This window comes from Myotis daubentonii, chromosome 21 (genome assembly GCF_963259705.1).
Source record: "Myotis daubentonii chromosome 21, mMyoDau2.1, whole genome shotgun sequence".
NCBI classification, from domain to species: domain Eukaryota; kingdom Metazoa; phylum Chordata; class Mammalia; order Chiroptera; family Vespertilionidae; genus Myotis; species Myotis daubentonii.
The window spans coordinates 3,967,164-3,992,939 of record NC_081860.1 but is presented as its reverse complement, the minus strand read 5'-3'; the positions used below and the strand labels follow the sequence as shown (position 1 = coordinate 3,992,939).

At 45.4% G+C, this 25,776-nt stretch overlaps 1 protein-coding gene across 2 annotated transcripts in view; it reads left to right on the top strand.

The window, feature by feature from the left end:
- Nucleotides 1-24,846, top strand: part of LOC132222884 (gastrula zinc finger protein XlCGF26.1-like) — a 64,987-nt gene extending 40,141 nt beyond the window's left edge. The window contains exons 1-3 of one of the 2 annotated variants that reach the window (XM_059678229.1): nt 12,554-12,847; nt 17,449-17,572; nt 18,759-24,846. In XM_059678229.1, the coding sequence (XP_059534212.1) occupies nt 12,845-12,847; nt 17,449-17,572; nt 18,759-20,410 (1,779 nt within the window). In that variant the 5' untranslated portion in view covers nt 12,554-12,844 and the 3' untranslated portion in view covers nt 20,411-24,846. Of the gene's footprint in view, nt 1-12,553; nt 12,848-17,448; nt 17,573-18,758 lie in introns of those variants that run through there. The other variant, XM_059678231.1, reaches the window with a different exon arrangement.
- Nucleotides 24,847-25,776: the final 930 nt, after the last annotated feature.

Here is a 25,776-nt window from a genome sequence, read left to right as displayed (position 1 = left end):
AGCTGTGGAGGCCCTCTGTACCATGCCCAGTGAGTCTCACAGATTCAAGTCGCTAAGCTAATGCACAAGACTGACTGTTACTCCCCAGCCAGGGCACACTGAGGGTCACAACAATATCCTGGTGAGTGTTTACAGAAATAAATATGTACCAACCCAATCTCCTATTGTTTGAATTACTCTCCAGCCTCCAATTCATCTCACGTCCACTCATCTTTTAAAGGCCCTGGCCACTGTAAAACCATTATCTCCCCCCCAACACTCTACATTCCAAGTTCTATTGCTATGCTCTGTTCTGATACCCACCTGCCACAAACAGTGGACCAGCAGAAAGCCAGGCTCACAATGTCCCTTCTGAGCTACTAATACCATTACCACAGTGACCATGATTCCCTGTATTAAAGTGATCTGCAGTCCTGGATGATGTGGTTCCGGTGGTTGAGCATAGACCCATGCATTTGTGAGATCTCATGCCTGTGTTGTGGGCTGGATCTATAACAGGGGTTGTGCAGGCAGCAACCAATCCTTGTTTCTTGCTCATCACTGTTTCTCTGTCTCTCTTCCTCCATTTCTACCTCTAAAATCAATCAATCTCTCTCTCTCTCTCTCTCTCTCTCTCTCTCTCTCTCTCTCTCTCTCTCCATCCTATCTAATAATAGACAAACATGGTAATTGATGGTACCTTCGCTATGCTTCCCAATGGCTAATCAGTGCGATATGCAAATTAACCACCAACAAAGATGGCAGCTAATTTGCATACTGCAGGCAGGGCGGGACAGCGAGAGACACCATCCAGGCCCCATGTGCGACCCCAGAAGCCGCCTCCCTGCCGGCCGTGATCGGATCCAATCCCGGGCAGCAGGCCAGCCCAGAAGCCCCTGGCCGGCCCCAGAAGCCACCTGATATGGTAGTAACTCTATCAGTAAGCACTCTGAAAGTCAGTGGCATAAATGCACCAATTAAAAGACAGATTATGAGGGTATAAAAAACAAAACCCACTTTAAATATAAAGACACATATAGATTAAAAGCAAATGAATTAAGCTGCAGCCTGTTTTGCTCAGTGGATAGAGCATTAGACCGTGGACTGAAGGGTCCAGGTTCGATTGCAGTCAAAGGCATGTACCTCAGTTGCTGGCTTGATCCCCAGTCCCTATCAGAGTATGTGCAGGAGGCAACCAATCAAAGTGTCTCTCCCTTTCCCTTTACTCTCTCTAAAATTCAATGTAAAAATATCCTTGGGTGAAGATTAACAAAAAGAAAGTAAAAGGATTTAAGTAACATTAAAGAGATTATAAGAAAAATATATTCCAAGTTTTGTTAGTTAATAATGGTTATGTTTAAATTATTAACACCGAAGAAATTGGGTGAAGGGTACATATAATATGCTGCAGTATTTTACAGTTTTTTTTACATGTATGAGATTATTTCAAATTAAAATATTAAAAAATTAATAAAATATTAATTGAAAACTATCTACATTACATGAAAAATCTCCTAATTGCTTCTAGCCTAATTTATTAATTTTGCTAAAATTTACAAGGGTTCAATTAAAAAATACCTTAATTCTAAATGATATGGGAGAAAATATATAATAGTGCAGTTATAAGCACTTAGCTGAAAATAAAAATTTAAAGAAGTGAATTTAAAGAAGGGATTAGCCAAAGAAAATATATGCACTACCCATGGACACAGACAACAGTATGCTGATAGCCAGAGAGAAGTGGGGGGCAAGAGCTGGGTAGAGGTGGCAAAAGGGGGGAAATAGGGACATCCTATCTACACTAATAAAAGAGAAAAATGGTAATTGGCGTACCCTTTTCATTGGCTAATCAGGGCTATATGCAAATTAACTGCCAACTAAGATTGGCAGTTAACTGCCAACTAAGATTGGCAGTTAACTGCCAACAAGATGGCGGTTAATTTGCATATGTAGGCACAATGCAGGGAGGCGAAAGGGAAAGCAGGAAGAAGCTCCCTGCCACAGACAGTGATCGGAAACCCAGGGGGGAGCTAAGAGCTGGGGGGCAGGGCAAAGGCGGCCCTGCCCCCCAGCCATGATCGGAGAATCAGGCGTCTTTGCCACCCTGGCCAGTGATAGCAGGAAGTAGGGGTGGAGCCAGAGATGGGAGCTGGGCACGGTCGAAGCTGGCAGTCCCGGGAGCTAGGGGTCCCTTGCCTGGGCCTAAAGCAGAGCCCACGATCGCAGGGCCGCTGCAGCTGCGGGTCCCCGCTGCCCGGGCCAGACGCCTCAGCCAGAGGCGTTAGGCCTGGGCAGGGGCGGAGCCTGCAACCGCGGGGAGCTAGGGGTCCCCTGCCCAGGCCTGACACCTCTGCCAGAGGCCTCAGGCCTGGTCAAGGGGCCGATCCGGTGATTGGTGATCGGAGGGTGATGAGGGTCAACTCCTCTGGCCGAGGCATCAGGCCTGGGCGGGGGGCTGACCGGGGATTGGGGGGATATGATGGTCCCCTTGCCCAGGCCTGAAGCCTGGGTCAGAGGCGTCAGGCCTGGGCAAGGGGCCGATCAGGTGATCAGAGGGTGATGGGGGTCTACGCCTCTGGCTGAGGCATCAGGCCTGGGCAAGGGGCAGAGCCAGCAATCGGAGGGGTCTGGGGGTCCCCTGCCCAGGCCTGATGCCTGGGCCAGAGGCTTCAGGCCTGGGCTGGGGGCAGAACCAGTGATGGGGGTAAATGAGGGTCCCCTGCCCAGGCCTGACACCTCTGTCAGAGGCGTCAGGCCTGGCCAAGGGGCTGATCCTGCGATTGGAGGGTGATGGGGGCTCCCAGTATGTGAGAGGGGGCAGGCTGGGCTGAGGGACACTCCCCCCCCCCGACACACACACACCCAGTGCACGAATTTTGTGCACCGGGCCCCTAGTATAATAATAATAAAAGGCTAATATGCACATTGACTGAATGGCAGAATGACCGGTTGCTATGATGCGCACTGGCCACAGGGGGGCAGATGCTCAATGCAGGAGCTGCCCCCTGGTGGTCAGTGCACTTCCATATGGGGAGTGCCACTCAGCCAGAAGCTGGCTCATGGCTGGCCAGCGCTGTGGTGGTGGCAGGAGCCTCTCCCACCTCAGTGGCAGCACTAAGAATGTCCAACTAACGGTTTAGACCCTATCCCTTGGGGGCCTAAGCCTTTAGTTGGACATTCCCCTGAGGGCTCCCTGGCTGCCAGAAGGATGTCTTACTTCAAGCTTAGGCCTGATCCCCCAGGGAGTGGGCCTAAGTCAACAGACTGACATCCCCCAAGAGGTCCTGGACTGCAAATGGGCGTAGGCTGGACTGAGGGACCTCCCCCCAGTACACAAATTTTTGTGCACTGGGCCTCTATTATGTGTGTGTGTGTATGTGTGTGTGTGTGTGTAATGTTGGGTTTTTTTAATCCTATCTGCCAGTTCCTGATTCAGCTAACTCTTCATTCTAAGCTTTTGCATATTCTGGAACCTATACCCTAAACAACCTCCCTTTTGACAAGAAGGTCCACGTCATGAAGCCCTACTCCTACCCTTAGGATTCTGGGCTTAGTGTCTTGTCAACGTCCCCAGGTCCAAGGGCTACAAGAGCAGCTGACAGTCCCAGGACACCAGTACGTTAGAGGCCATAAGTGTGCGAGGCCCTGAAATAAGCTCCTCAAACCCGTACACCATTCAACTCTGCATTTGTGGGAATTCAGGGAAAGAAAATGGTCTGTTTAGAGCCTGGCTACCAGCAGGCTCTATGGCAGAGGTTCTTAAACTGTGGGTCATGACCCCTTTGGGGGTCGAACGACTCTTTCATGGGGGTCGCCTAAGACCATGGGAAAACACATATAATTACATATAGTTTTTGTGATTAATCACTATGCTTTAATTATGTTCAATTTGTAACAATGAAATAGGGGGTCACCACAACGTGAGGAACTGTATTAAAGGGTTGCGGCATTAGGAAGGTTGAGAACCACTGTTCTATGGGCTCACCTGCTCAGTACCCTTGTCCAGCCCAGAGGCGAGGTGCCCTCCAGATGCCTGTGTTATCTTGGGGCTCAGTCCTCAGGGCTCACTCTACCAGTTCCCTTATCATTTACAGGACTTCCCCTTCCTGTCCACAGCTGCTGTCCTTTGTCTTCCAGTCTGTCCTTCCTCTGAGAAAAGTTAGGAAAAGTTAGAATCCTGCCTCAGAAAATGTCCCTCTTTTTTTCACAACCATCTATGGCCCCAGCGTTCTGAAAATGAAAGTAAAACTGCTCCTGCAAAACCTCACCTCATCTCCTTGTTGCCTTTAGACCCACAACAGACCCGGGTTTCCGAATCCTCCTGCCTCAGCCCCACCACCGTGTCCTTAGAAGGTGGCACTGCAGCCTGTAGCCCTCTTCCCCCATCACACCCTGTGTCACCCAGGAGACACTCACTGTTCTGGATGCGGCTTCCTGGGCGGCGGGACCCGAGAGGCGCAGGTCCCCAAGGCTGGGAGGTTAAACGGGGTCAGGCTGCGGGAACGCTGTGGGCAGAGAGGAGTCCCGGAGGCCCCAATCCCCGCCTGTTGGTGCCCAACCAGCCTCAGACACACCCCGCACAGCAAGGACGCTGCCTCCCAGGCCTCCTCCTACTCACGACCAGTGGGCTGAGGCCTGTGAAGCTTTGAAGAAAGTGAAGAGGTCAAAATGCCTGCCAGGAGGAGGAAGGCGGAAGTCCCGCCCTAACCCGATGCCCTGACAACAAAAGTGCCCTTTAGCTCCGCCCACGTCAGGCGTTCCTTTCTGGGTAAAGTAGTTTTCTCAAACGCCCACAGGATGGCTAGGTTCCCAGCCAATGACACTGGAGAATAAAGGTGATGTGTTCAGCAAGAGGAACTGGGGAAAGATAAGATGGGACCAGAGGCCTGGTTAACTGGAACAGACTGGCAGATCTCCCAGGAGAGGGCTGTGGGGAGGACTGGGAGAGATCCCCCAAGGAATATATGCACAGGGGAAAATGGGAGACATCTGTAATACTGTCAACCATAAAAACAAAAAATACTTTTTTTTTAATTTTAAATAATATAGCCCAGCTGGTGTGGCTCAATGGTTGAGCATTGACCTATGATCCATGAGGTCATGATACTATGTTGTGCCCAGATTTCAAGATTCCCAAGGGCCCACCAGGGAGCCAGCCAGTCCGATGCAAAAGCAAACAGTCCTTCATTTCGAACTAGTTCAGTTCCCTGACCACACTCACCGATGCAACGGTGAGCCCAGTGGCCGAGAGAGAAAACTCTGTGTGGAGAGAGGTTTTATAGGGGGTTGGGGTAAGGGGAGGAGAAAGGACTGTGGGCCCTGCCGATTGGCCAGGCGAAAGTCAGTGTCTTGTTACACAGGATGTGGTCATATCTATGGCGACTTCCCTTGATTGTCATTGGTTAGTTTAAAGAAGTCCTGGGTGTGGCTAGCAGAGGCTTGGCTTCCAGGAAGAAGCCTTGCCGAGCACATGTCCAAAGTAAGATGGAGGGCGTAGCCCTTACCCTGGGGCAAGATGGAGGGCGTAGCCCTTACCCTGGGGCAAGGTGGTGGGCATAGTCCTTGCCCTTTCAACTATTCCTGGTCAGGGAACATACATGAGTTGTAGGTTCAATTCTCAATTGGGTGGGGGTGGGGACGTGCAGGAGGCAGCAAATCAGTAATTCTCTCTCATCATTGATGTATTTATCTCTCCCCCTCTCTTCCTCTGTCCAAATTAAATAAAAAAAATTTTTAAGTATATACATATATGCATAGTCCATGGACATAGACAATAATGGGGTGAGGGCCTAGAAATGGTGTGGTCAGGAGAGAGGGAAGCAAAGGGGAATGAGGATGGAGGAAACTGGGACTATTTTTAATAGACTCTATAATAAAAAAGATAGTTTGCACATATGGCATGGCTCAGTGGTTGGGCGTGGACCCATGAATCAAGTTATCTCTGGCTGGATTCCAGGTCAGGGCACATGCCTAGGTTCGGGAGCTCCATCCCTGTAGGAGGCATGCAGGAGACAGCTGATCAATGATTCTCTCTCATCATTGATGTTTCTACATCTCCCTCTCTCTCTAAAAACTCAATTAAGAAAAGGAATAGTGTTAAGATTGATTTGAGTCAACAACACTGAGGTGAATGAGGGCTATCACATTTCTTTCAAGTTCTCAAAGAAAAATCATGCGTTGGTCTCTCTTTATAGAGTATGTCCCAGGCATAGCTGTGTTCAGCAACAGGAAGGAGCCTAGAGCGGGTCTGCCTCAGCTTGGTCTGTAGAGTTTGAGTTCATTATTTCATGTTAGAAAAGATTTCACAACCCAAGTTCAGAAGATTTTGAGGGTACGTTAATTGAAGCTGGGAAATCAGAGGGGTGTTAAAATCCCCTACCATGACTGTATTGTTGTCAACCTCTCCGTTAAAGTCCTCTAAAAGCTTTTTTAATGTATTTTTAGATGCACCTATATTGGGTGCATATATGATTATCAGGGTTATATCCTCTTGTTGGATCAATCACTTAAGTATTATGTAGTGACCTTTGTTATCTCTTGTGATAGACTTCATTTTGAAGTCTATTTTGTTGGATATAATATTGCTACTCCAGCTTTTTTTTTCTTTTCCATTTGCATGGAAATTTTTTTTCCATCCCTTCACTTTCATCCTGTGTGAGTCTTTTGTTTTGAGGTGGGTCTCTTGTAGACAGCATATAGTTGGGCCATGTTTTTGTATCCATTCAGCTACCCTACACCTTTTGATTGGAACATTTAATGCATTTATATTTAGGGTTATAATAGAGAGGTACATATTACAGCCATTTTAATTATGTATGGCTAGATTTCTCTCTGTGTTTCTTCTTCTCAGCAATCGCTTACAGCAATTCATTTAGCCTTTCTTGTAATGCTGACTTGGTGGTGATGAAATCTTTTAGCCATTTTTTTTTTTTTGGCCTGGGAAGCTCTTTATTTGACTGTCTATTTTAAATGATAACCTTGCTGAATATAGTAATCTTGGTCTCAGATCCTTGCTTTTCATTACATTGAGTCTTTCATGCCATTCCCTTCTGGCCTATAAAGTTTCTAATGAGAAATCAGGTGTCAGCCTTATGAGAACTCCTTTGAGGGTAACAGTTTTTCTCTTGCTGCCTTTAAGATTCTCTCTTTGTCTTCAATTTTGGGCATTTTAATTATGATGTGTCTGGGTGTGGATCTCTTTGGGTTCTCCTGTTTGGGCTTCTCTGTGCCTCCTGAATTTGTGTGACTTTTTGCTTTACCAGGTTAGGGAAGTTTTCTACCATTATTTCTTCAAACACCTCTATTCCTTTCTCCCTTTCTGCCTCTTCCAGCTCACCTGCTATTCTAATACTGTTAGGTTTCACAATGTCTCACAGCTCTCTTAAGCTGTCCTCCTATTTTTTAATTGTTTTTTTCTTTTTGTTTCTCTAATTGAGTGACATTTTCTTTTTTTTTTTTAGTATGCTTCCTATCTAGGTATCTTTTTTTAATTAAATCTTTATTGTTCAGATTATTACAGTTGTTCCTCTTTTTCCCCCGATAGCTCCCTTCCACCTGGTTCCCACCCCACCCTCTATCCTTACCCCTGCCACTCACTGTTCTCATCCTTAGGTGTACAATTTGTGACCAGTCTCTTCCCACACTCCCACACCCCTTTCCCCCTGGAGAATAGTCAGTCCACTCCCTTTCTATGCCCCTGATTCTATTATATTCACCAGTTTATTCTGTTCATCAGATTATTTATTCACTTGATTTTTAGATTCAGTTGTTGATAGATATTTGTTGTTCATAATTTGTATCTTTAACTTTTTCTTCTTCTTCTTCTTCCTCTTCTTAAAGCATATCTTTCAGCATTTCATATAATACTGGCTTGGTGGTGATGAACTCCTTCAGCTTTTTCTTATCTGTGAAGCTCTTCATCTGACCTTCAATTCTGAGTGATAGCTTTGCTGGGTAGAGTAATCTTAGTTGTAGGTTCTTGCTATTCATCACTTTGAATATTTCTTGCCACTCCCTTCTGGCCTGCAAAGTTTCTGTTGAGAAATCAGCTGCCAGTCGTATGGGTACTCCCTTGTAGGTAACTGACTGTTTTTCTCTTGCTGCTTTTAAGATTCTCTCTTTGTCTTTTGCTCTTGGCATTTTAATGATGATGTGTCTTGGCGTGGTCCTCTTTGGATTCATTTTGTTTGGGGTACTCTGTGCTTCCTGGACTTGTAAGTCTATTGCTTTCACCAGGTAGGGGAAGTTTTCTGTTGTTATTTCTTCAAATAAGTTTTCAATATTTTGCTCTCTCTCTAATTCTGGCATCCCCATAATTTGGATGTTGGTACGCTTAGAGTTGTCCCAGTGGCTCCGTACACTATCTTCATATTTTTTTATTTTTTTTATCTTTTTTGCTTTTCTGGTTGGGTGTTTTTTGCTTCTTCATATTTCAACTCTTTGACTTGATTCTGCGATCCTCTAATCTGCTGTTGGAACTCTGCATAATATCCTTTATTTCAATCAGTGCATGCTTAATTTGTAGTTGGTCCTTTTTTATAACATCGAGGGTCTCACTAGATTACTTGAGGGTCTCACTAAATTTATCGGTGGTCTCACTAGATTTCTTGAGGGTCTTACTAAATTTATAGGCGGTTTCTAGAAAATTCTTGAAAAACCTTAAAAGTGTGGTTTTGAACTCTATGTCCCGTAGTTTGCTTTCCTCCATTTCTGTCATTTGTGACCTGTGTCTTTGTCTCCACATTTTTTATGCTTCCCTGTGTTTATAGAGTTGCTTTCTGTGTTAGGTGTCCTATAGAGCCCAGTGGCTCAGCCTCCCCAATTACCTGAGGTTGAAACTCTTGGTGCACCCCTTTGTGGACTTTGTGCACAGTCTTGTTGTAGTTAAGCCTTGATTGTTGTAGGTATCACTGGGAAGAATTGACCTGCAGGCCAATTGGCTGTGAGAATCAGCTGTGTCTGCAGTGGGAGAACTTTTGAGCTGGAGACACCCTTCTGGGGCAAGACTTGCTTCAGTGGGCTTTGGTGCTCACTGAGTCTGTGCTCTGAGTGTGTCCCTATGGATCTGAGGAGTTGTAATCTGGATGGTCCCACTCTGACCACTGAGTACACTGGCTCTTGGATCTCTAAGGAGGTGCTAATTTAGCCTCTTCCTGAGGCTTCCCAGCAGGAGCTATGAAGAGATTCCTCTTCTTTGTTGGGGTTTGAAGATGCCCAGATGAGGCCCAGCTGTGAAGCAATGCAAGCTGCTGTGGGGCCTTGGATCCTCTTTTGGAAGTTCTGGGTCTCTCTGATTCAGCTGCAGTTTGTTAGGTAATTTTCAGATTGCAAAGGGCCAGGCCTTTCATATACAAAAGCCTCTGCACACAGCTTGGGTGGGGCGGGATCTCAGGGGATCAACATGGCAGAGAAAGCAGCCATGGCTGGTCCCCAGTCCTACCCTAAGAGGCTCCGCTTATCAGTGTCCATGTAAATGCTGCAAGTACCTCTGAGAGAAAGCCGCCCTCAAGTTCTGCCCAATGCCAGACAGTGCAGTTTCTTCCCGTATGAGTCTGGGTCCCCAGAGACTCCCCTGGAACTGGAGTTCAGATCAGTCGGGAGCTTGAGACTCCCGACTGATTGGAAAAGACAACCATGTCCTCAGTTTCCAGCCCTTTACGCGTGCGCCTCGTGCCTCTGCACTTTACTTCTGCACCACCTCTGAGTCTCAGTGTGCTTTTCTCTTTCCTTCTAGTTGTAGAATTTCCATTCCACCAGCCTTCCTGTGGTTCTGGATGGTGTCCGTTTTGTCTTTTAGTTGTATTTTTGAAGTGGTTGTGCAAGGCAGCAATTTCAGGTGTTTACCTATGCCGCCATCTTGGTTTCCTTTTCTCGCCTAGTTTAAAATGTCATTATACTGTGCATTCAATTCTCAAGTTATGTTTTTAGTTTGGGGGTTTTCTGTTCTCATCCACCAAATGGTCTGCTTCTTTTTCATCTGTGATACCACTGTAATAAACCCAGTTACGAACAAGGGGAGAGGAGCAAAGGGAAGGCCAAATTTCATAGGCATGTCTTTAGTGCAGCTTTGCCAGAAAACTGCAATTTAACACTCCCCAGGGCTATTCCCCGCAGATGGCAGGGGGAAAGGACTGGACAGGGAAAGAGTAGTTGCATCCCCAGTCAATTCTCGGTGAAATAGGGGAGGCACTGGACTGTCAGTGACACCTGGGAATAGGTCATTGCTTGCAATAGGTGTGGCCACTGCAAGTGTGAGAAGATATGAGACACTTACCTCCTAAACGAAGGAGTTCTCTTTCTTGCTAGGCCCACACTCCAGGCCTGCGGGATTCTCCTTTTGCCCACAGAGCCCAAGGCCGTGTGGACCCCACACACAATAGACTAATGGACTGCAACTAGCCTGATGTTATGCAGGACCCAGCTCCTCCATGGGAAGAAAACTCTGGCACTGGCTCTGCTTCAAGCTCTGCTGAGTCCCCAGCTGCACATTTTCCAGGCCTGGATTAAGGGATACGGGACTTGGCAAACCCAGGGATGTCAACCACTCCTCCTCCAGTGTGAGTCTCAGACATTTCTTTTTCTCCAGATATTGTAAGGACCCGACTCCAAGCACCCAGTTGGGAAGGGGATGCCCACTTCCACTGATAACACTGTGCGGTGACTTTAGGTCTCTGAGTGTAAGGGCTGCCAGGCACATCCCCTGAGCTTGTCAGGTTTAGTATGTGGTCACTTTTTTGTTCACACTTGACCTGTTAAGTCTTTGTTTATTGTCTACTTTCTCCCAACTAGAATGTGCCATCCGTGAGAAAGCTAATCATTTTCTTCACCATTTATCTGCATTGCTTTTAGAAGAGTAGATGCTTAATAGTTTCTCATTAACTAAATGACTGAACTATGAAATTGCCTAACTTATATGTCTAATTTATATCTTTATGTCTCCACCACCTCTCCACATAGAAATACTTGAAGACAGCTGTATAGGGGAAGAGGAGTTTCATGCAACCCTATTTACAAACCATAATGGATTTTAACTGCTGTATTTTCAGATCTCCCCACATTCTCTCAGGAGACTCCCATCCACAAAGCCACTGGGATTATTCCAGTCAGTCAGTCCTTGGCTATGAAAAATGGGGGGGGCCCAGAAAGGCCCTGTGCATATGCATTACTTCTTTTCATCACTTAATCTTTGTAATATATTCTAGAAGAATAATTGCTGGATCAAAGGGGGAAGCCTCAGGTAGCCCAGCCCTGCCACAGGTCCCCCAGTGAGGGGGGGGGACACAGACTCAGGTCCCCAACATGCCCTGCTGGGTGGGGGCGCAGCCTCAGGACCCCAGGCCTGGCCTCAGGGCTACATGGCTTCAGGTCTCTCGGCCCATCCTCAGGTCCCCTGTCAAGCCCTGCAGGGGCTGGGGACACAGCCTCATATCCCACCGCCCAGCCTCAGGTCCATCAACCCCAGTGTGAGGGCGCAAGGGTGCAAGGTCACAAGGGTGCGAGGGCGCAATGACCATTTGCATGTTAGCTCTTTATTACATAGGGTTGCTGACTATATTAGAGATGTTCCCAATTTCCCCATACTCCTCCCCACTTTTTCCCTCTACCCTGCCCCCAATGCTTCTAGTCCCTTGCCACAGTATAGTCTATATCCAGGGCCTATGCATATATGTATATACTTTGTTTAAAATATTTTTGTTGAGTTTAGAGAGTGGAAGGGAGAGGGAGAGATAATAACATCAATGATGAGAGAGAATTGCTGGTTAGTTGCCTCATGCATGACTCCACCCCCACACTGGGAATTGAGCATGCAACCCATGTATGCTCCCTGACAAGGAAAAGAACCAGTATCACATGACCTCATCATTTGTGGAGCATAATGAACAGCATAAATTGATGAACAAAAATAGATTCAGAGACATAGAATCATCGAACAGACTGTCAAACTTTAGAGGGAATTCAAGGGAGGGAGGGGGTTAATGGATCAACCAAAGGAATTATATATATTCATATAAGCATAACCAATGGACATAGACACTATGTGGGAGGTAAGGGCATGTGCTGAGGCCTGAGAGGAGCTGGGCAGAGCTCAATGAGGCAAAAAAGTAGTTATATGTCACACTTTATGTAATACTTTAAACAAATAATTTTAAAAATAAAAATAAAATAAAAAGAACCATGACCTACTGATTCATATGTCTAGGCTGAACCGCTGAGCAACACCAGCTTGGCTACATTATTTTAAAATTTACGAAAATACATATAGTTTTTATTGTTGATTGTATTATCGTTGTCTCCCATTTCCCCCCTCTGTATATATTCTTTGGTGGATCTCTTGCATTCCTCCCACCTCCTACCCCTCAGAGATTTGTTAGTCATCTCCAATTAGCCAGGCCTCTGGTCCCATCTACTCCCTCCCCAGGCATCACTCTCTCTGCCACAACACCTTTATTCACCTAAGTCATTGGCTGGGATGCTAGTACTACACTGAGCGGTTGAGAAAACTACATTACCCAGAAGGCACTACACGCATGTGGGCGGCGCTAAAAGACATTTTGGCGTCTGTGCATCCGGTTAAGGCGGGACTTCCGCCTTCCTCCTGGTGGTGGACATTTTAACTTTTTAGGTCTTTGTTCACGGATTCACAGGCTTCAGGGCGCTGGTCGTGAGGAGGAGGGGATCTGGGAGGTAGCGAGCCTGCTGTGCGGGGTGTGTCTGAGGCTCCTTGAGCCCAACAGCCCGAGATTGGTGTCTCCGTGCCTCCCGGACTCCTCTCTGCTCACAGCGTCCCCGCAGCCGGACCCCATTTCACCCTCCAGCCTTGGGGACCGGCCTCTCAGGTCCCGCCGCCCAGGTCCCAGCGCTCAGAATGGTGAGTCCCTCGTGGGTGACACAGGTTGATGGGGGAAGAGGGTGAAAGGCTGCAGTGTCACCTTGTAAGGACGTGATGGTGCGACTGAGCAGGGAGGATTCGGAAACCGGGCCTGTTGAGGGTGAAAAGGCAACAAGGAGATGAGGTGAGGTTTTGCAGGAGTTTTCCTTTCACTCTCAGAACGCTGGGGCCATAGATGGTTGTGAAAAAAAGAGGGACATTTTCTGAGGCCGGATTCTAACTTTTCCTAACATTGCTCAGAGGAAGAACAGACTGGAAGACAGAGGACAGCAGCTGTGGACAGGAAGGGGAAGTCCTGTAAATGATAAGGCAGCTGGCAAGAGTGAGCACTGAGGACTGAGCCCTGAGATAACACAGGCATCTGGAGGGCACCTGGCCTCTGGGCTGGGCAAGGGCACTGAGCAGCCTGAGCCCATAGAGCCTGGTGGGTGCCAGGCTGTCAACAGACCATTTTCTTTCCACAAATTTTTCAAATGCAGAATGAATTAGGTGTATGGTTTGTGGAGCTTAATTCAGGGCCTCACCCCCTTGTGACCTCTGAGATAGTAGAGTCCTGGGACTGTCAGCTGCTCTTGTATCCCGTGGACCTGCGGACTTTGAACAGACACTCAGCCCAGACTCCTAAGGCCAGGAGTAGGGCTTCATGAAGTGGCACTTGTTTATGGCAACCAGTGTAATGAGTGCAAGGTCCTCCAGACATAGGGTCCAGAATGTGCAAAGGCTTGGAGTAAAAAGCGAGCTGAATCAGGAACCTGCAGGTATGTTTTTTAAAATACATATATATTTTTATTGATATTAGATGTAGAAAGGAAGGGAGAAGGAGAGAGAGAGAAATAGGGGTGAGCAAGAAACAAGGATCCACAATCACTACTATGGATCCAGCCAACAGCCCTGGCATGTGACCTCACCAGTGCATGAGACTATGCACAACTAACTAAGACACATCAGCCAGGACTGTAGATCACTTTAATACATGGAATCATGGTCAGGTTGGTAATGGTGGTAGTAGCTCAGAAGGGGCAGTGTGAGCCTGAGGACTGGCTTTCTTGCTGGGGCCGCTGTTTGTGGGAGGTGGGTGTCACAACACAGCATAGGGACAGAAGTTGTCATGTAGAGTGTGGAGGAGAGATAATCGTTTTGCAGTGGCTAATACCTTCAAAAGATGAGTGGACCTGAGGTGAATTGGAGACCAAAGAGTAATTCAAACAACATCAGACTAGGGCTGGTACATATCAACTTTTCTAAACTCTCACCAGGATTTTGTTATGACCCTTGTGACCTGACTCTGGGGAGTTGCAGTTAGTCTTGTGGATTAGCTAAGGGCTTGACTGGTCCTCTGTGAAACTCACTGGGCATGGTGCAGAGGACCATCGGGGCTGGGAATTGAGTGGAGGTTAAGAGAGATGTTGACTGCTACTAGTGAAAGGACATCAAGTGCAGCATAACAGGAGGTGGGCTATGGATATCTGAGATCTGATTGTTTTTCTTCCCCCCCCCCCCATGATTATTTAAATATATACTAATCCTTTTTTTTTATTTTTATTTTTTTTAGTAAATCTTTATTGTTCAGATTATTACATTTGTTCCTCTTTTTTTCCTCCCATAGCTCCCCTCCACCCAGTTCCCACCCCACCCTCTGCCCTTACCCCCCCCCACTGTCCTCATCCCTAGGGTCTCTTCCCACATCTCCCACACCCCTTTCCCCACCAAGAATAGTGAGTCCATTCCCTTTCTATGTCCCTGATTCTATTATAATCACCAGTTCATTCTGTTCATCAGATTATTTATTCACTTGATTCTTAGATTCACTTGTTGATAGATGTGTATTTGTTGTTCATAATTAGTATCTTTACCTTTTTCTTCTTCTTCCTCTTTTTAAAGGACACCTTTCAGCATTTCATATAATACTGGTTTGGTGGTGGTGAACTCCTTTAGCTTTTTCTTATCTGTGAAGCTCTTCATCTGACCTTCAATTCTGAATGATAGCTTTGCTGGATAAAGTAATCTTGGTTGTAGGTTCTTGGCATTCATCACTTTGAATATTTCTTGCCACTCCCTTCTGGCCTGCAAAGTTTCTGTTGAGAAATCAGCTGACAGTCGTATGGGTATTCCCTTGTAGGTAATTGACTGTCTTTCTCTTGCTGCTTTTAAGATTCTCTCTTTGTCTTTTGCTCTTGGCATTTTAATTATGATGTATCTTGGTGTGGTCCTCTTTGGATTCCTTTTGTTTGGGGTTCTCTGTGCTTCCTGGACTTGTAAGTCTATTTCTTTCACCAGGTAGGGGAAGTTTTCTGTTGTTATTTCTTCAAATAGGTTTTCAATATCTTGCTCTCTCTCATCTTCTGGCACCCCTATAATTCTGATGTTGGTACGCTTGAAGCTGTCCCAGAGGCTCCTTACACTATCTTCGTATTTTCGGATTCTTTTTTCATTTTGCTTTTCTGGTTGGGTGTTTTTTGCTTCTTCGCATTTCAAATCTTTGCCTTGATTCTTGCGCTCCTCTGGTCCGCTGTTGGGGGTCTGTATAATATTCGTTATTTCAGTCCGTGTATGCTTAATTTCTAGTTGGTTCTTTATCACAACATCGAGGGTCTCATTAGATTTCTTGGAGATCTCAATAACTTTATCGGCGGCTTCTAGACAGTTCTTGAGAGACCTTAAAAGTGTGGTTCTGAACTCAATATCCTCCATTGACAGTTTTGTCCTATTTCTTTGTCTCAGCATTTTTTATGCTTTCTTGGTGCACCCCCTAGTGGTCTTTGTGTGCAGTCCTCCTGTAGGTAAGCCTTGATTGTTGTAGTTAATACTAGGGGGATTTGACCTCCAGGCCAATTGGCTGTGAGAATCAGCTGTGTCTGCAGTGGGAAAAATTCTGTCCTCTAGGGAGGTGCTAATCTAGCCTTTGCCTGAGGCTTCCTGGCAAATGGCTCTGTGCAGGGCTTGGGCAGGGCGGGTCGCACGGGATCAACAGAGCGGGTGGAGGGAGCAGTTATGGCTGCTCTCAGTCCCATCCCCAGAGGCTCTGCCTCTCAGAGTCCCAGCAACCGCTGCAAACCTCGGAGAGAAAGCTGCCCTCACGTTCCGACCGATGCCAGACAGTCCCGCTTCTCCCGTTTGAGTCTGGGTCCCTAGAGACTCGCCCAGAACTGGAGCTCAGAATCTGAGACTCCCTCCTGATTGAAAACGGCAACCAAGCCCTCAGCCACCAGCCCGCTCCGCGTGTACCTCCCCACCTTTGTAGTTTCCGCACTGCGCCTCCTGTGAGTCTCGTATGCTGTTCTCTTTCCTCCTAGTTGAAGAATTTCCCCTCAGCTAGTCTTCCTGTGGTTCTGGGCAATGTCCATTCCATCTTTTAGTTGTATTTGTGGAGTGGTTGTTCGAGGTAGCTAACTCCGGTATTTACCTATGCCGCCATCTTGGTTTTCTCCTGATTGTTTTTCTTAATAGTTGTGGTTGAAGGAGAAAAAAAAACAGTCATGGAGAGAGGCCTGTGTAGCAGGACTCAAGGCTGCCTCTATGAGTTTGGACTATCAGAGTCTGGGTAGTACTTGATCATGATTCAATTTGGCAACCGTCCTCTGGACAACACGTGCTGAGTAATAAGTAATAGGCCAGGAGATGAACATGGGGGCTGGGACTGTGGAAGTGCAGGTGTGAGTGAGGTGTGGTAGAAAGACTGATGTTCACTTGGAGAGGGCAGTTTATTCATGGCCACAGAACCCTGACATTGACATAAGAGTGAATGAAGGAAGTCTATTTCTGGTGGTGCCTGGATGTAACAATAAGGTGAATTGCCTGTAAAGATAGGTGTTTGGGTGCTACATTCTAGGTTAAAAGCTTAGGTGCCATTTAACTAACTACCCGCCTTTTGTTGGGAGTGACACATTGATTGATGGGAATGAGATAGCATTCATAAGTGTTACCCAGGCTTGTAAATCTCCCCTGGCATGGATAAGGAAGAAGGGTAAGAGAGAACTAGATTATGCAGGTGGTGACCTATATTTTTGGAAAAGAAGTTGATTAGGAAAAAATTTATCCACACCATGGCAAATCTGAATAATCTTTGAAGTTGTGCTCTGGGAATGAACCTGTGTGCGAGAAGTGTTGTTCAGAGAACTATGTGCAGCATATTTTGAAAAGTGATGGCCTCAGCACCTTGGGATTGGGGTCAAGCTGATGAAGTGTGATGCCATGTTTTTGGTGTCTTAGAGGAACAGTTGGAGGGACTACAAGGTTTATTCCTGAGAAGATCAGTATCAAATCACACACACTCTCTTTATGGCCAACATCCCTCTCTAACCTATGTGTTTGGCACCCAATCTATTGATAACAGGCAGTGTGGTATACATGGGAGGTCCAGCGCTCAGGTATCTTCTATCTGCTCAACTGCCTTAATTGTTGTGGGAAGAAAAATATCAGCAGGAATATAAGTAGACAGTGCCTTTCATGGGATGAAGGCCTGGTATTTTCTCACATGTGAAGAGTGGAAAGAGCAGATGGGTGAGGAGGGTGAGGAATATGACAGATTTATAATCTTAGGATTGAATCTGATCATGACTGTACTGTCCCCATTATGACAGGATGTGAACTTTGAGGACGTAGTCATTGCCTTCTCTCAGGAGGAGTGGGGGCTCCTTGATGAGGCTCAGAAACTTCTGTACTACAATGTGATGCTGGAAGTGTTTGCATTTGTATCATCTGTAGGTAAGACTTTCACATTCTCCCAGTGTCCTCAGGTGATGACCTCTCTTCCTTTATTCCTCTCAGCCTTAGCTTTCTCTCTCCCACAGCCAGACCGTTGCCTCTGCTAATTTCCCCCACTGTCCTGTCAAATGTGCTGTGGCTTCCATAGATAAAATAGATGGGGAGCCCTGACTAAAGTACTCCACGAACATCCCTAACACCCGTTACCTCAAAAAGTGTTAGGGAGTCAGGAGTCTTTCATGAGCTTAATGTGTCCCAGCTTGCACTTACTCTTCATGCAAGGCTGACAGTGTCCACATGCGTGGCTTCAACTTCTTCCCTCTTTCTCTAGGTAAGGGCTCTTCATGGCAGCCTGTGCCGTGTTATGGTCTTTACCTACGTGAACCATGGGCTCTTGTGTAAGACCCTTATTCAACTGTTTGTTATATTTTCTTCCCTGAGTACTATAGCAAGCTGTGTTGCTCTGGCCCAGTGCACACTGCTCACTTCTGTATCACCTGTTCCTCTGCACTGGTGCCTCTGCAGTATTCTACAACATTGACTTGCACATGTGTTATGAGGTGCACGTATGTGCTAAGTAGTCCTTAAAACCAGCTACTCCTTTATTAAATTTTACTTGGAGTAAGATGGAACCAACCTCTTACACAGCTCGCCCCGCTCCCCAGCAGATAAGCCCTGCTGAATGCTCTTAGTTGAAGGATGAGCTGGAGAACCATATTCTAATCTAGTGATGGCGAACCTATGACACGCGTGTCAGAGGTGACAGGCGAACTCATTTTTTCGTTGATTTTCTTTGTTAAATGGTATTTAAATATATAAAATAAATATCAAAAATATAAATCTTTGTTTTACTATGGTTGCAGATATCAGAAAATTTCTGTATTTGACACAGCACCAGAGTTAAGTTAGGGTTTTTCAAAGTGCTGACACGCCAAGCTCAAGCCATAACGGTTCTAATCCATGTGGTGCTTGCCATGTTTGTGTCATATTTCTGGTGAGGCCTCCCTGTGTTGTGATCTTCATTATCCCAGAAAGTCACAAGAGCCTCTTATTAACCCTTTCTGCACATCTCTTATTTTCAGACAATTGCATGGAACCAACATGTGATGTGTAACACACTTTTGCAATGGGACTTCCCCCTGTCACACAATCAACAATCATTTCCTCACCATTTCTTACTTTTCAGGTTGTTGGCATAAAATGGATGATGAGGAGGCCTGTTCTGATCAGAGTGTATCTATACAAGGAGAGTCACAGGTCGGGGCTTCTAAGACAGCTACAGCCACCCAGAAGACCCTTCTGTGTAAGCGGTGTTTCTCTGTGTTACAACATATTTTGCACCTGACTGGGTCACATGCAGCACACTTTGGGCAGACAGCCTTCTGTAGTGACACATGTGTTGGAGATGTCTGTTTCAGTACAAATCCTCATCAGCAACAGAGCAATGAATGTGGAGAGGAGCCCTGGAAAGAAGCTATGAATGGGGCCTCCTTTGTGAGCAGGTGCAGCTTCTCCTTATCTTTGGTGCCTTCAACCAGCAGGGAGGTTGGGGAAGACTTGCTGTACAACTCAGAGCTTCCCCAGCACCAGGCCACTCTCAACACTGAGGAGCTACACTGTGGCAGTGAGATTTCACAGGAATTTCTTGATGGAAAAAGTCATCACCAGTGGGGTGAATGTGAAGACACTGCCATCCACAACCTGAAAGTTGTTCAATGTCAGGGTGCATTTTCTGGAAAAGTGATTTATGAATGTAACAAATGTAGGAAAGTGTTTAGACGAATCTTTAACCTCATTCAACATAAGAGAGTTCACCCTGGAGAACAGCTGTATGAGTATAGAGAATGTGGGAAGTTCTTCAGGGAAAGAAGTACACTCATTAACCACCAGAGAGTTCACACTGGAGAGAGGCCATATGAGTGTAATGAATGTGGGAAGTTCTTCAGGGAAAGAAGTACACTCATTAACCACCAGAGAGTTCACACTGGAGAGAGGCCATATGAGTGTAATGAATGTGGAAAGTTCTTCAGGGAAAGAAGTACATTCATTAACCACCAGAGAGTTCACACTGGAGAGAGGCCATATGAGTGTAATGAATGTGGGAAGTCCTTCAGTAAAAGTAGTACACTCATTAACCACCAGAGAGTTCACTCTGGAGAGAGGCCATATGAGTGTACTGAATGTGCGAAGTCTTTTAGCCGAAAATCTAATCTTATTAACCATCTGAGAGTTCACAGTGGAGAGAAGCCATATGAGTGTGCTGAATGTGGGAAGTCTTTTAGCCAAAAATCTAGCCTTACTATACATCTAAAAGTTCACACTGGAGAGAAGCCATATGAGTGTACTGAATGTGGGAAGTCTTGTAGCCAAAAAGCTAACCTTATTAAACATCTGAGAGTTCACACTGGAGAAAAGCCATATGAGTGTTGTGAATGTGGGAAGTGCTTCACACAAAGACCTGTACTCATTAAACACCAGAGAGTTCACACTAGAGAGAAGCCATATGAGGTTAGACATTGTGGGAAGTCCTTGAGTAATAAGTCTGCCCTTGAACAAAACAGAGTTCATACAGGAGAAAAGCCATATGCATGCAGACAATGTGGGAAGTCTTTTAGCCAAAAATCTTACGTTATGCAACATCTGAGAGTTCACACTGGAGAGAAGCCATATGAGTGTAGAGAATGTGGGATGTCCTTTCGACGAAGGGATCACCTCATTGTACACCTCAGAGTTCACACTGGAGAGAAGCCGTATCAGTGTACTGAATGTGGGAAGGCTTTTAGCCAGAAATCTACTCTTATGAAACATCTGAGAGTTCACAGTGGAGAGACGTGTTAAATGTGCAGGATATGTTTTATTTTATTTACTTACAATAACAACACTCAAGGAGACTCTTTGGGACCTGTTTTCCTGAATTTAACCCCTTTTAATGGAACATACACTCTGCTAAATTTCTCATACATTTCCAGTACAATGGAGTCTTGAAGGAGGTGCATTGCACTTGGTAACATGCCCGGATTTACTACCCCATTGATTTGTGGCTAAAGAGATTTCACCTCTACCACCTGGCTCATCTGAAGAGTGCATCAGTCCCAACCCGTGTGTGCTCAGGGGAAATGTATTCTGTGTTCTCACTTGTGCTTGGGAAAATTAAGATTATTTCAAGCTCTTGACAGGATTTTCCTTCTGTCTGACTAGAAAATGCATCTGACCTAGGGTTTTTCCAGAGCACCCATCCTAAGCTAAGCAGTGCTACCACTTTCAGGGACATTGTGGTTCTCACATTATGCTTTTATGAATTGTTTTACTTTCTAATTTACCAACCTGCAAATTGCTTTCTGTCCTCTGTTCTGGTTTATGATCTGGTTAGTAAAGATGGTTTTTTCTTTCGTAGCTTTATTTTATTTTTTTAAATTTCACTCTCTGGATGATTTCATATGAAAATTATAATCTATCATCATGGTGAGGTGAAAAGATATGGTGGGGTCCGAAACTTTCTGTTCTTTGGAAAGCGTATAATAATGTCAGAAAAGTCACTCTTTGTCCAATAATGGCTTATTTTATACCACTGACCAATGCAATGAAATAAAAGTTTGCATAACGTTGTGCCTCTGATGTTGATGAGGTCAGTGGTCCCCCAGAAGAGGAGCCCTTTTTTGTACTTCTATCATTGTTCTAACATTATCCTCTGATGAGTTGTTTTATGTTCTTACTTACTAACCTACAAACTGCTTGCTGTCCTCTGTTCTGGTTTATGATCTTTTAGTAATGGTGTTTTTTGCTTTTTGACCTTTAATTTTTGGGTAATATTCACTGCCTGGGATGATTTGAAAGGATAGTTGTGATTTATCACATCCAGAGGTAAACAGATAAGGTGGAGTCTCAAACTTTCTGTGCTTTGGAAGGCACATCATAATGGCAAAAAATTACTCTTTGGTGGCCAATATTGGTATATTTTGTATTGCTGACCAAGCCCTTTAACAAAAATCTGCATGACTTTTTGGTTCTAATTTTTTAGCCTGGTGCCTGTATTATTGGTGAGGTCAATGATCACCCAGAAGAGTCCTTTGTTGTGCTTCTGTGAACAATACGAATTATATTCTCTGTTCATAGTATGTCTTACATACTGCAAAGGAGCCCTTTGCCATGATGTGTGAAATTTCACAGGCTGGTTTCATTTGTTCTAACACTGTGAAGTGCAACTAATATTGGAACAAACACTGTTTTCATAGTGAGTGGAAGAGATGGCAGTATATTGGATGAAAATTGCCTCTTCTGAACATTATCCACAAATGACCCAGTCCTGAAGCTTGTTTGTTCTTTTTGGAGCTGAAGTGATTTGTTGTGAAAACAATCTCATGGTTTTGGGTTTCCCTGGGCCCCTCTATGGTGTTCACCTCAAGGTTATCACAACAGGCAGGAACTCAAAGCTAGAGGGAGGATAATCATATAATTAGTCCCAGGTTGTGTGTCTTGTGACAATTCAGCATTCCTGATCATTCTGATGGCAGTAGTCTTCACTTCTGGACAATATTTGCTGCCACAGAGCAACAATGATTCTCTCAGGAAATGAGAGAGATGGTCATATCTATATAGACTTGCCATCTTAATTTTCAGAGAAGGGAGAGAGAGCTAGAAACATCAGTGATGAGTTAGAATCATTGATCAACTGCCCCCTGCATGCCGCACACTCCGTATAAAGCCTGCAATCCTCGCTTGTGCCCTGACCGGAATCTAACCTTGACTTCTTGGTTCATAGTTTGTACTGAGTAATATTGGCCAAGCTAAAACACACTTTTTAACATGTGCTTTTATCTTTCCATACATGTCCATCTCCCTGAAACAAAATACTCCTCCCCTTTTCAATGCTTCCTAATTGGCATATGAAATTCCTGCTGCAAGGACATAATCTACCTTTGAGTTAGCTTATTTCAAATATATCCAGAAAACACTTATAAAACTTCATGAATTCTAGCCTTCTATCACTATCTGTCATCATGGTGGTTCTGGTATCTATCTATTCTCAGATACATTAGTGACTTATTTTACTTAAAACTCCTGATAAATTTGGCCCTGGCCAGAGAGCTCAGTTGATTAAAGCATCATCTCAATAATGCCAAGGTTGCAGGTTCCATCCCCATTCAGGGCCCATGCAAGTATCAAGCAATGAATGTATAAAATTAGTGGAACAACAAATGAGAGTTTCTCTCCCCCCCTCCCCCCATACTATCGCTCTCTAATCCAGTGGTTCTCAACCTGTGGGTCGCGAACAATGGAAATACTTCCTGCATATCAGATATTTACATTACGATTCATACCAGTAGCAAAATTACAGTTATGAAGTAGCAATGAAAATAATTTTATGGTTGGGGGTCACCACAACATGAGGAACTGTATTAAAGGGTCGCGGCATTAGGAAGATTGAGAAACCACTGTGAGTCTAATCAATATATTTGTGTGGGTTTTTTTTACCAAATGAGTCAACACATGTGAACACCATCACAGACCAAGGGACCTTGTGGTGAATAGCCATAAGGGTTCTCATGAGGGCAGAGCACACAGTGAGGGAACAGGAGGGGAGGGGCCCCTGCTGTCAGTGTGGAGGGTGGGGAACCGGGCCTGAGCTGCACAGTCACCTACAGGTAATTATGACATTTGTGTTCCCTGAGATTAAACCCTAAGGGGCTGGGAAAAGCTCTGGGCCTGGACATGGGCTTTGTGGTCTCAGCACCTTCCAGCCAGAGGTTGAGACAGCTGTTTTGGATTCAGGTAGTTGAGCGCAGATCCCTCCCAGGTGTTCTGAAGCAGCTCCTGATACTTGAGGCCCTCAAATCAGTTCACCTACCTCTGAGCAGCCCACACACTCCCTTGAGCCCCATGGGCATTGTTGGAATCTCTCTACTTTTGCATTTCTGGGTAATTTCCCATTTTCATTTTATTAAAAATAACACTGCCCAACCAGTCATGGAGGTAGCATGGATTCTCCAGGAAATGGTGCTGTGGGTTTTCAATGGTGAGACCATTCTGCAATACAAGCATTTCCAGAAGGAGAGGCTTGGTCTCAACATGATACCACATTGAGGGCATGCGTTACAGGTGGTCTCACCCTCCATAAGTTTGGCCTGTGCCGAGCAGACCCTTGCTCCTGAAATGAGGTGATGTAGCCTGGACTCTGAGGGACAATGTACTGTGGGATGCGAGGTTGAGGGGGCAGAGAGGTGGGGCGTTGGAACACGATTGGTGATGGTGTTTCCTGCCAGCATATGGGGAGTGCCCATTGTGTGTGTGTCCTGTGGCACTGTCTGGGTGGCACCAATTTGTGTGTGTGTGTGTGTGTGTGTGTGTGTGTGTGTGTGCTTTCCTTAGGGTATTGCCCATGTCTACAGTGTGGGTCTATGTGAACCTGGACATAAGCCCACCACCTGAGTGCCCAGCACAGGCTGGGAGTGTTCTGTACCTGTGTGTTTCTGTGCTTGGGTTATCTGTATATTTTTTTCTCTGTCTGTGCAACCCCACAATGAACAAGTGCATAGGAAATCTCCGGTGAGGCGTTGTAGAGGCACCTTCCTCTACATCAATACGTTCTTCTTCCCCATCCCCAGGTGAACCCCTTCTTCTCTTCCAGGCATCTGGTATCCCTATGGAGGTCCCATCTCAACTCTCATGGATGGATTAAGCGTAGGGTCAATTCAGAGAATCCCAGACTGTGGGAAGGTGGGGAACTGGGGAAGGCTCCAATGGAGATATAGATTGTGGATTGGGAACGTTTGTGAATGACACTGGTCTTTGTGAAGGAGTTGGAAGATCCAGGATCCTTATGAAGGATGAGGATGGATGCATGTGGGGGTAAGCTGAGGGGCAAGACTTGTAGTCTCCTAAGTCCCCACTGGTAATGAGAAACTGGACATCCCAGGAGAGTGGTGTCCCTTGCCATGTCAAAGCAACATGGCTGACAACTAATACAGGAAGGTGTCTGGGGCCCCATGGAGCATTACTCCTGGACTTCTGGGCTCATCTACTGCGTGTGCATGGCCAACCCGACACTGGGGCCAGGAGGGAGAATTAGGACCAGTGTGGAGAACCATCCAGCAACCCTTTAGCACTGGTTCATGCACAGAACAAACAGAAAGCACAGGATCGCCATTGATGTTAACTTCAGCTTTTCTCTCTTTTTTTTTTCCTTTGTCAACATTTTTATTGATTCCTAGACAATGGTATTTAGAAATTATGTGGGTTTTTTTGTTTGTTTGTTTTTATTAAAACTTTATTATTCAGATTATTACAGTTGATCCTCTTTTTTCCCCCCATAGCTTCCCTCCACTCGGTTCCCACCCCACCCTCTGTCCTTACCCCCTCCACCACTGTCCTCATCCATATGTGTACGATTTTTGACGAGTCTATTCCCGCACACCCCCCCCCCCTCGGCCTGTCCCCGCCCCCCTGCCCCGAGAATAGTCAGTCCACTCCCTTTCTATGACTCTGATTCTATTATATTCACCACTTTATTCTGTTCATCAGATTATTTATTCACTTGATTTTTATATGCACTTGTTGATAGATGTGTATTTGTTGTTCATAATTTGTATCTTTACCTTTTTCTTCTTTTTCCTCTTCTTAAAGGATACCTTTCAGCATTTCATATAATACTGGCTTGGTGGTGATGAACTCCTTTAGCTTTTTCTTATCTGTGAAGCTCTTTCTCTGACCTTCAATTCTGAATGATAGCTTTGCTGGGTAAAGTAATCTTGGTTGTAGGTTCTTGCTATTCATCACTTTGAATATTTCTTGCCACTCCCTTCTGGCCTGCAAAGTTTCTGTTGAGAAATCAGCTGCCAGTCGTATGGGTACTCCCTTGTAGGTAACTGACTGTTTTTCTCTTGCTGCTTTTAAGATTCTCTCTTTGTCTTTTGCTCTTGGCATTTTAATGATGATGTGTCTTGGTGTGGTCCTCTTTGGATTCCTTTTGTTTGGGGTACTTCCTGGACTTGTAAGTCTATTGCTTTCACCAGGTAGGGGAAGTTTTCTGTCATTATTTCTTCAAATAGGTTTTCAGTATCTTGCTCTCTCTCTTCTTCTGGCATGCCCATAATTTGTTGGTACGCTTGAAGTTGTCCCAGAGGCTCCTTACACTGTCTTCATTTTTTTGATTCTTTTTTCATTTTGCTTTTCTGGTTGGGTGTTTTTTGCTTCTTCATATTTCAAAT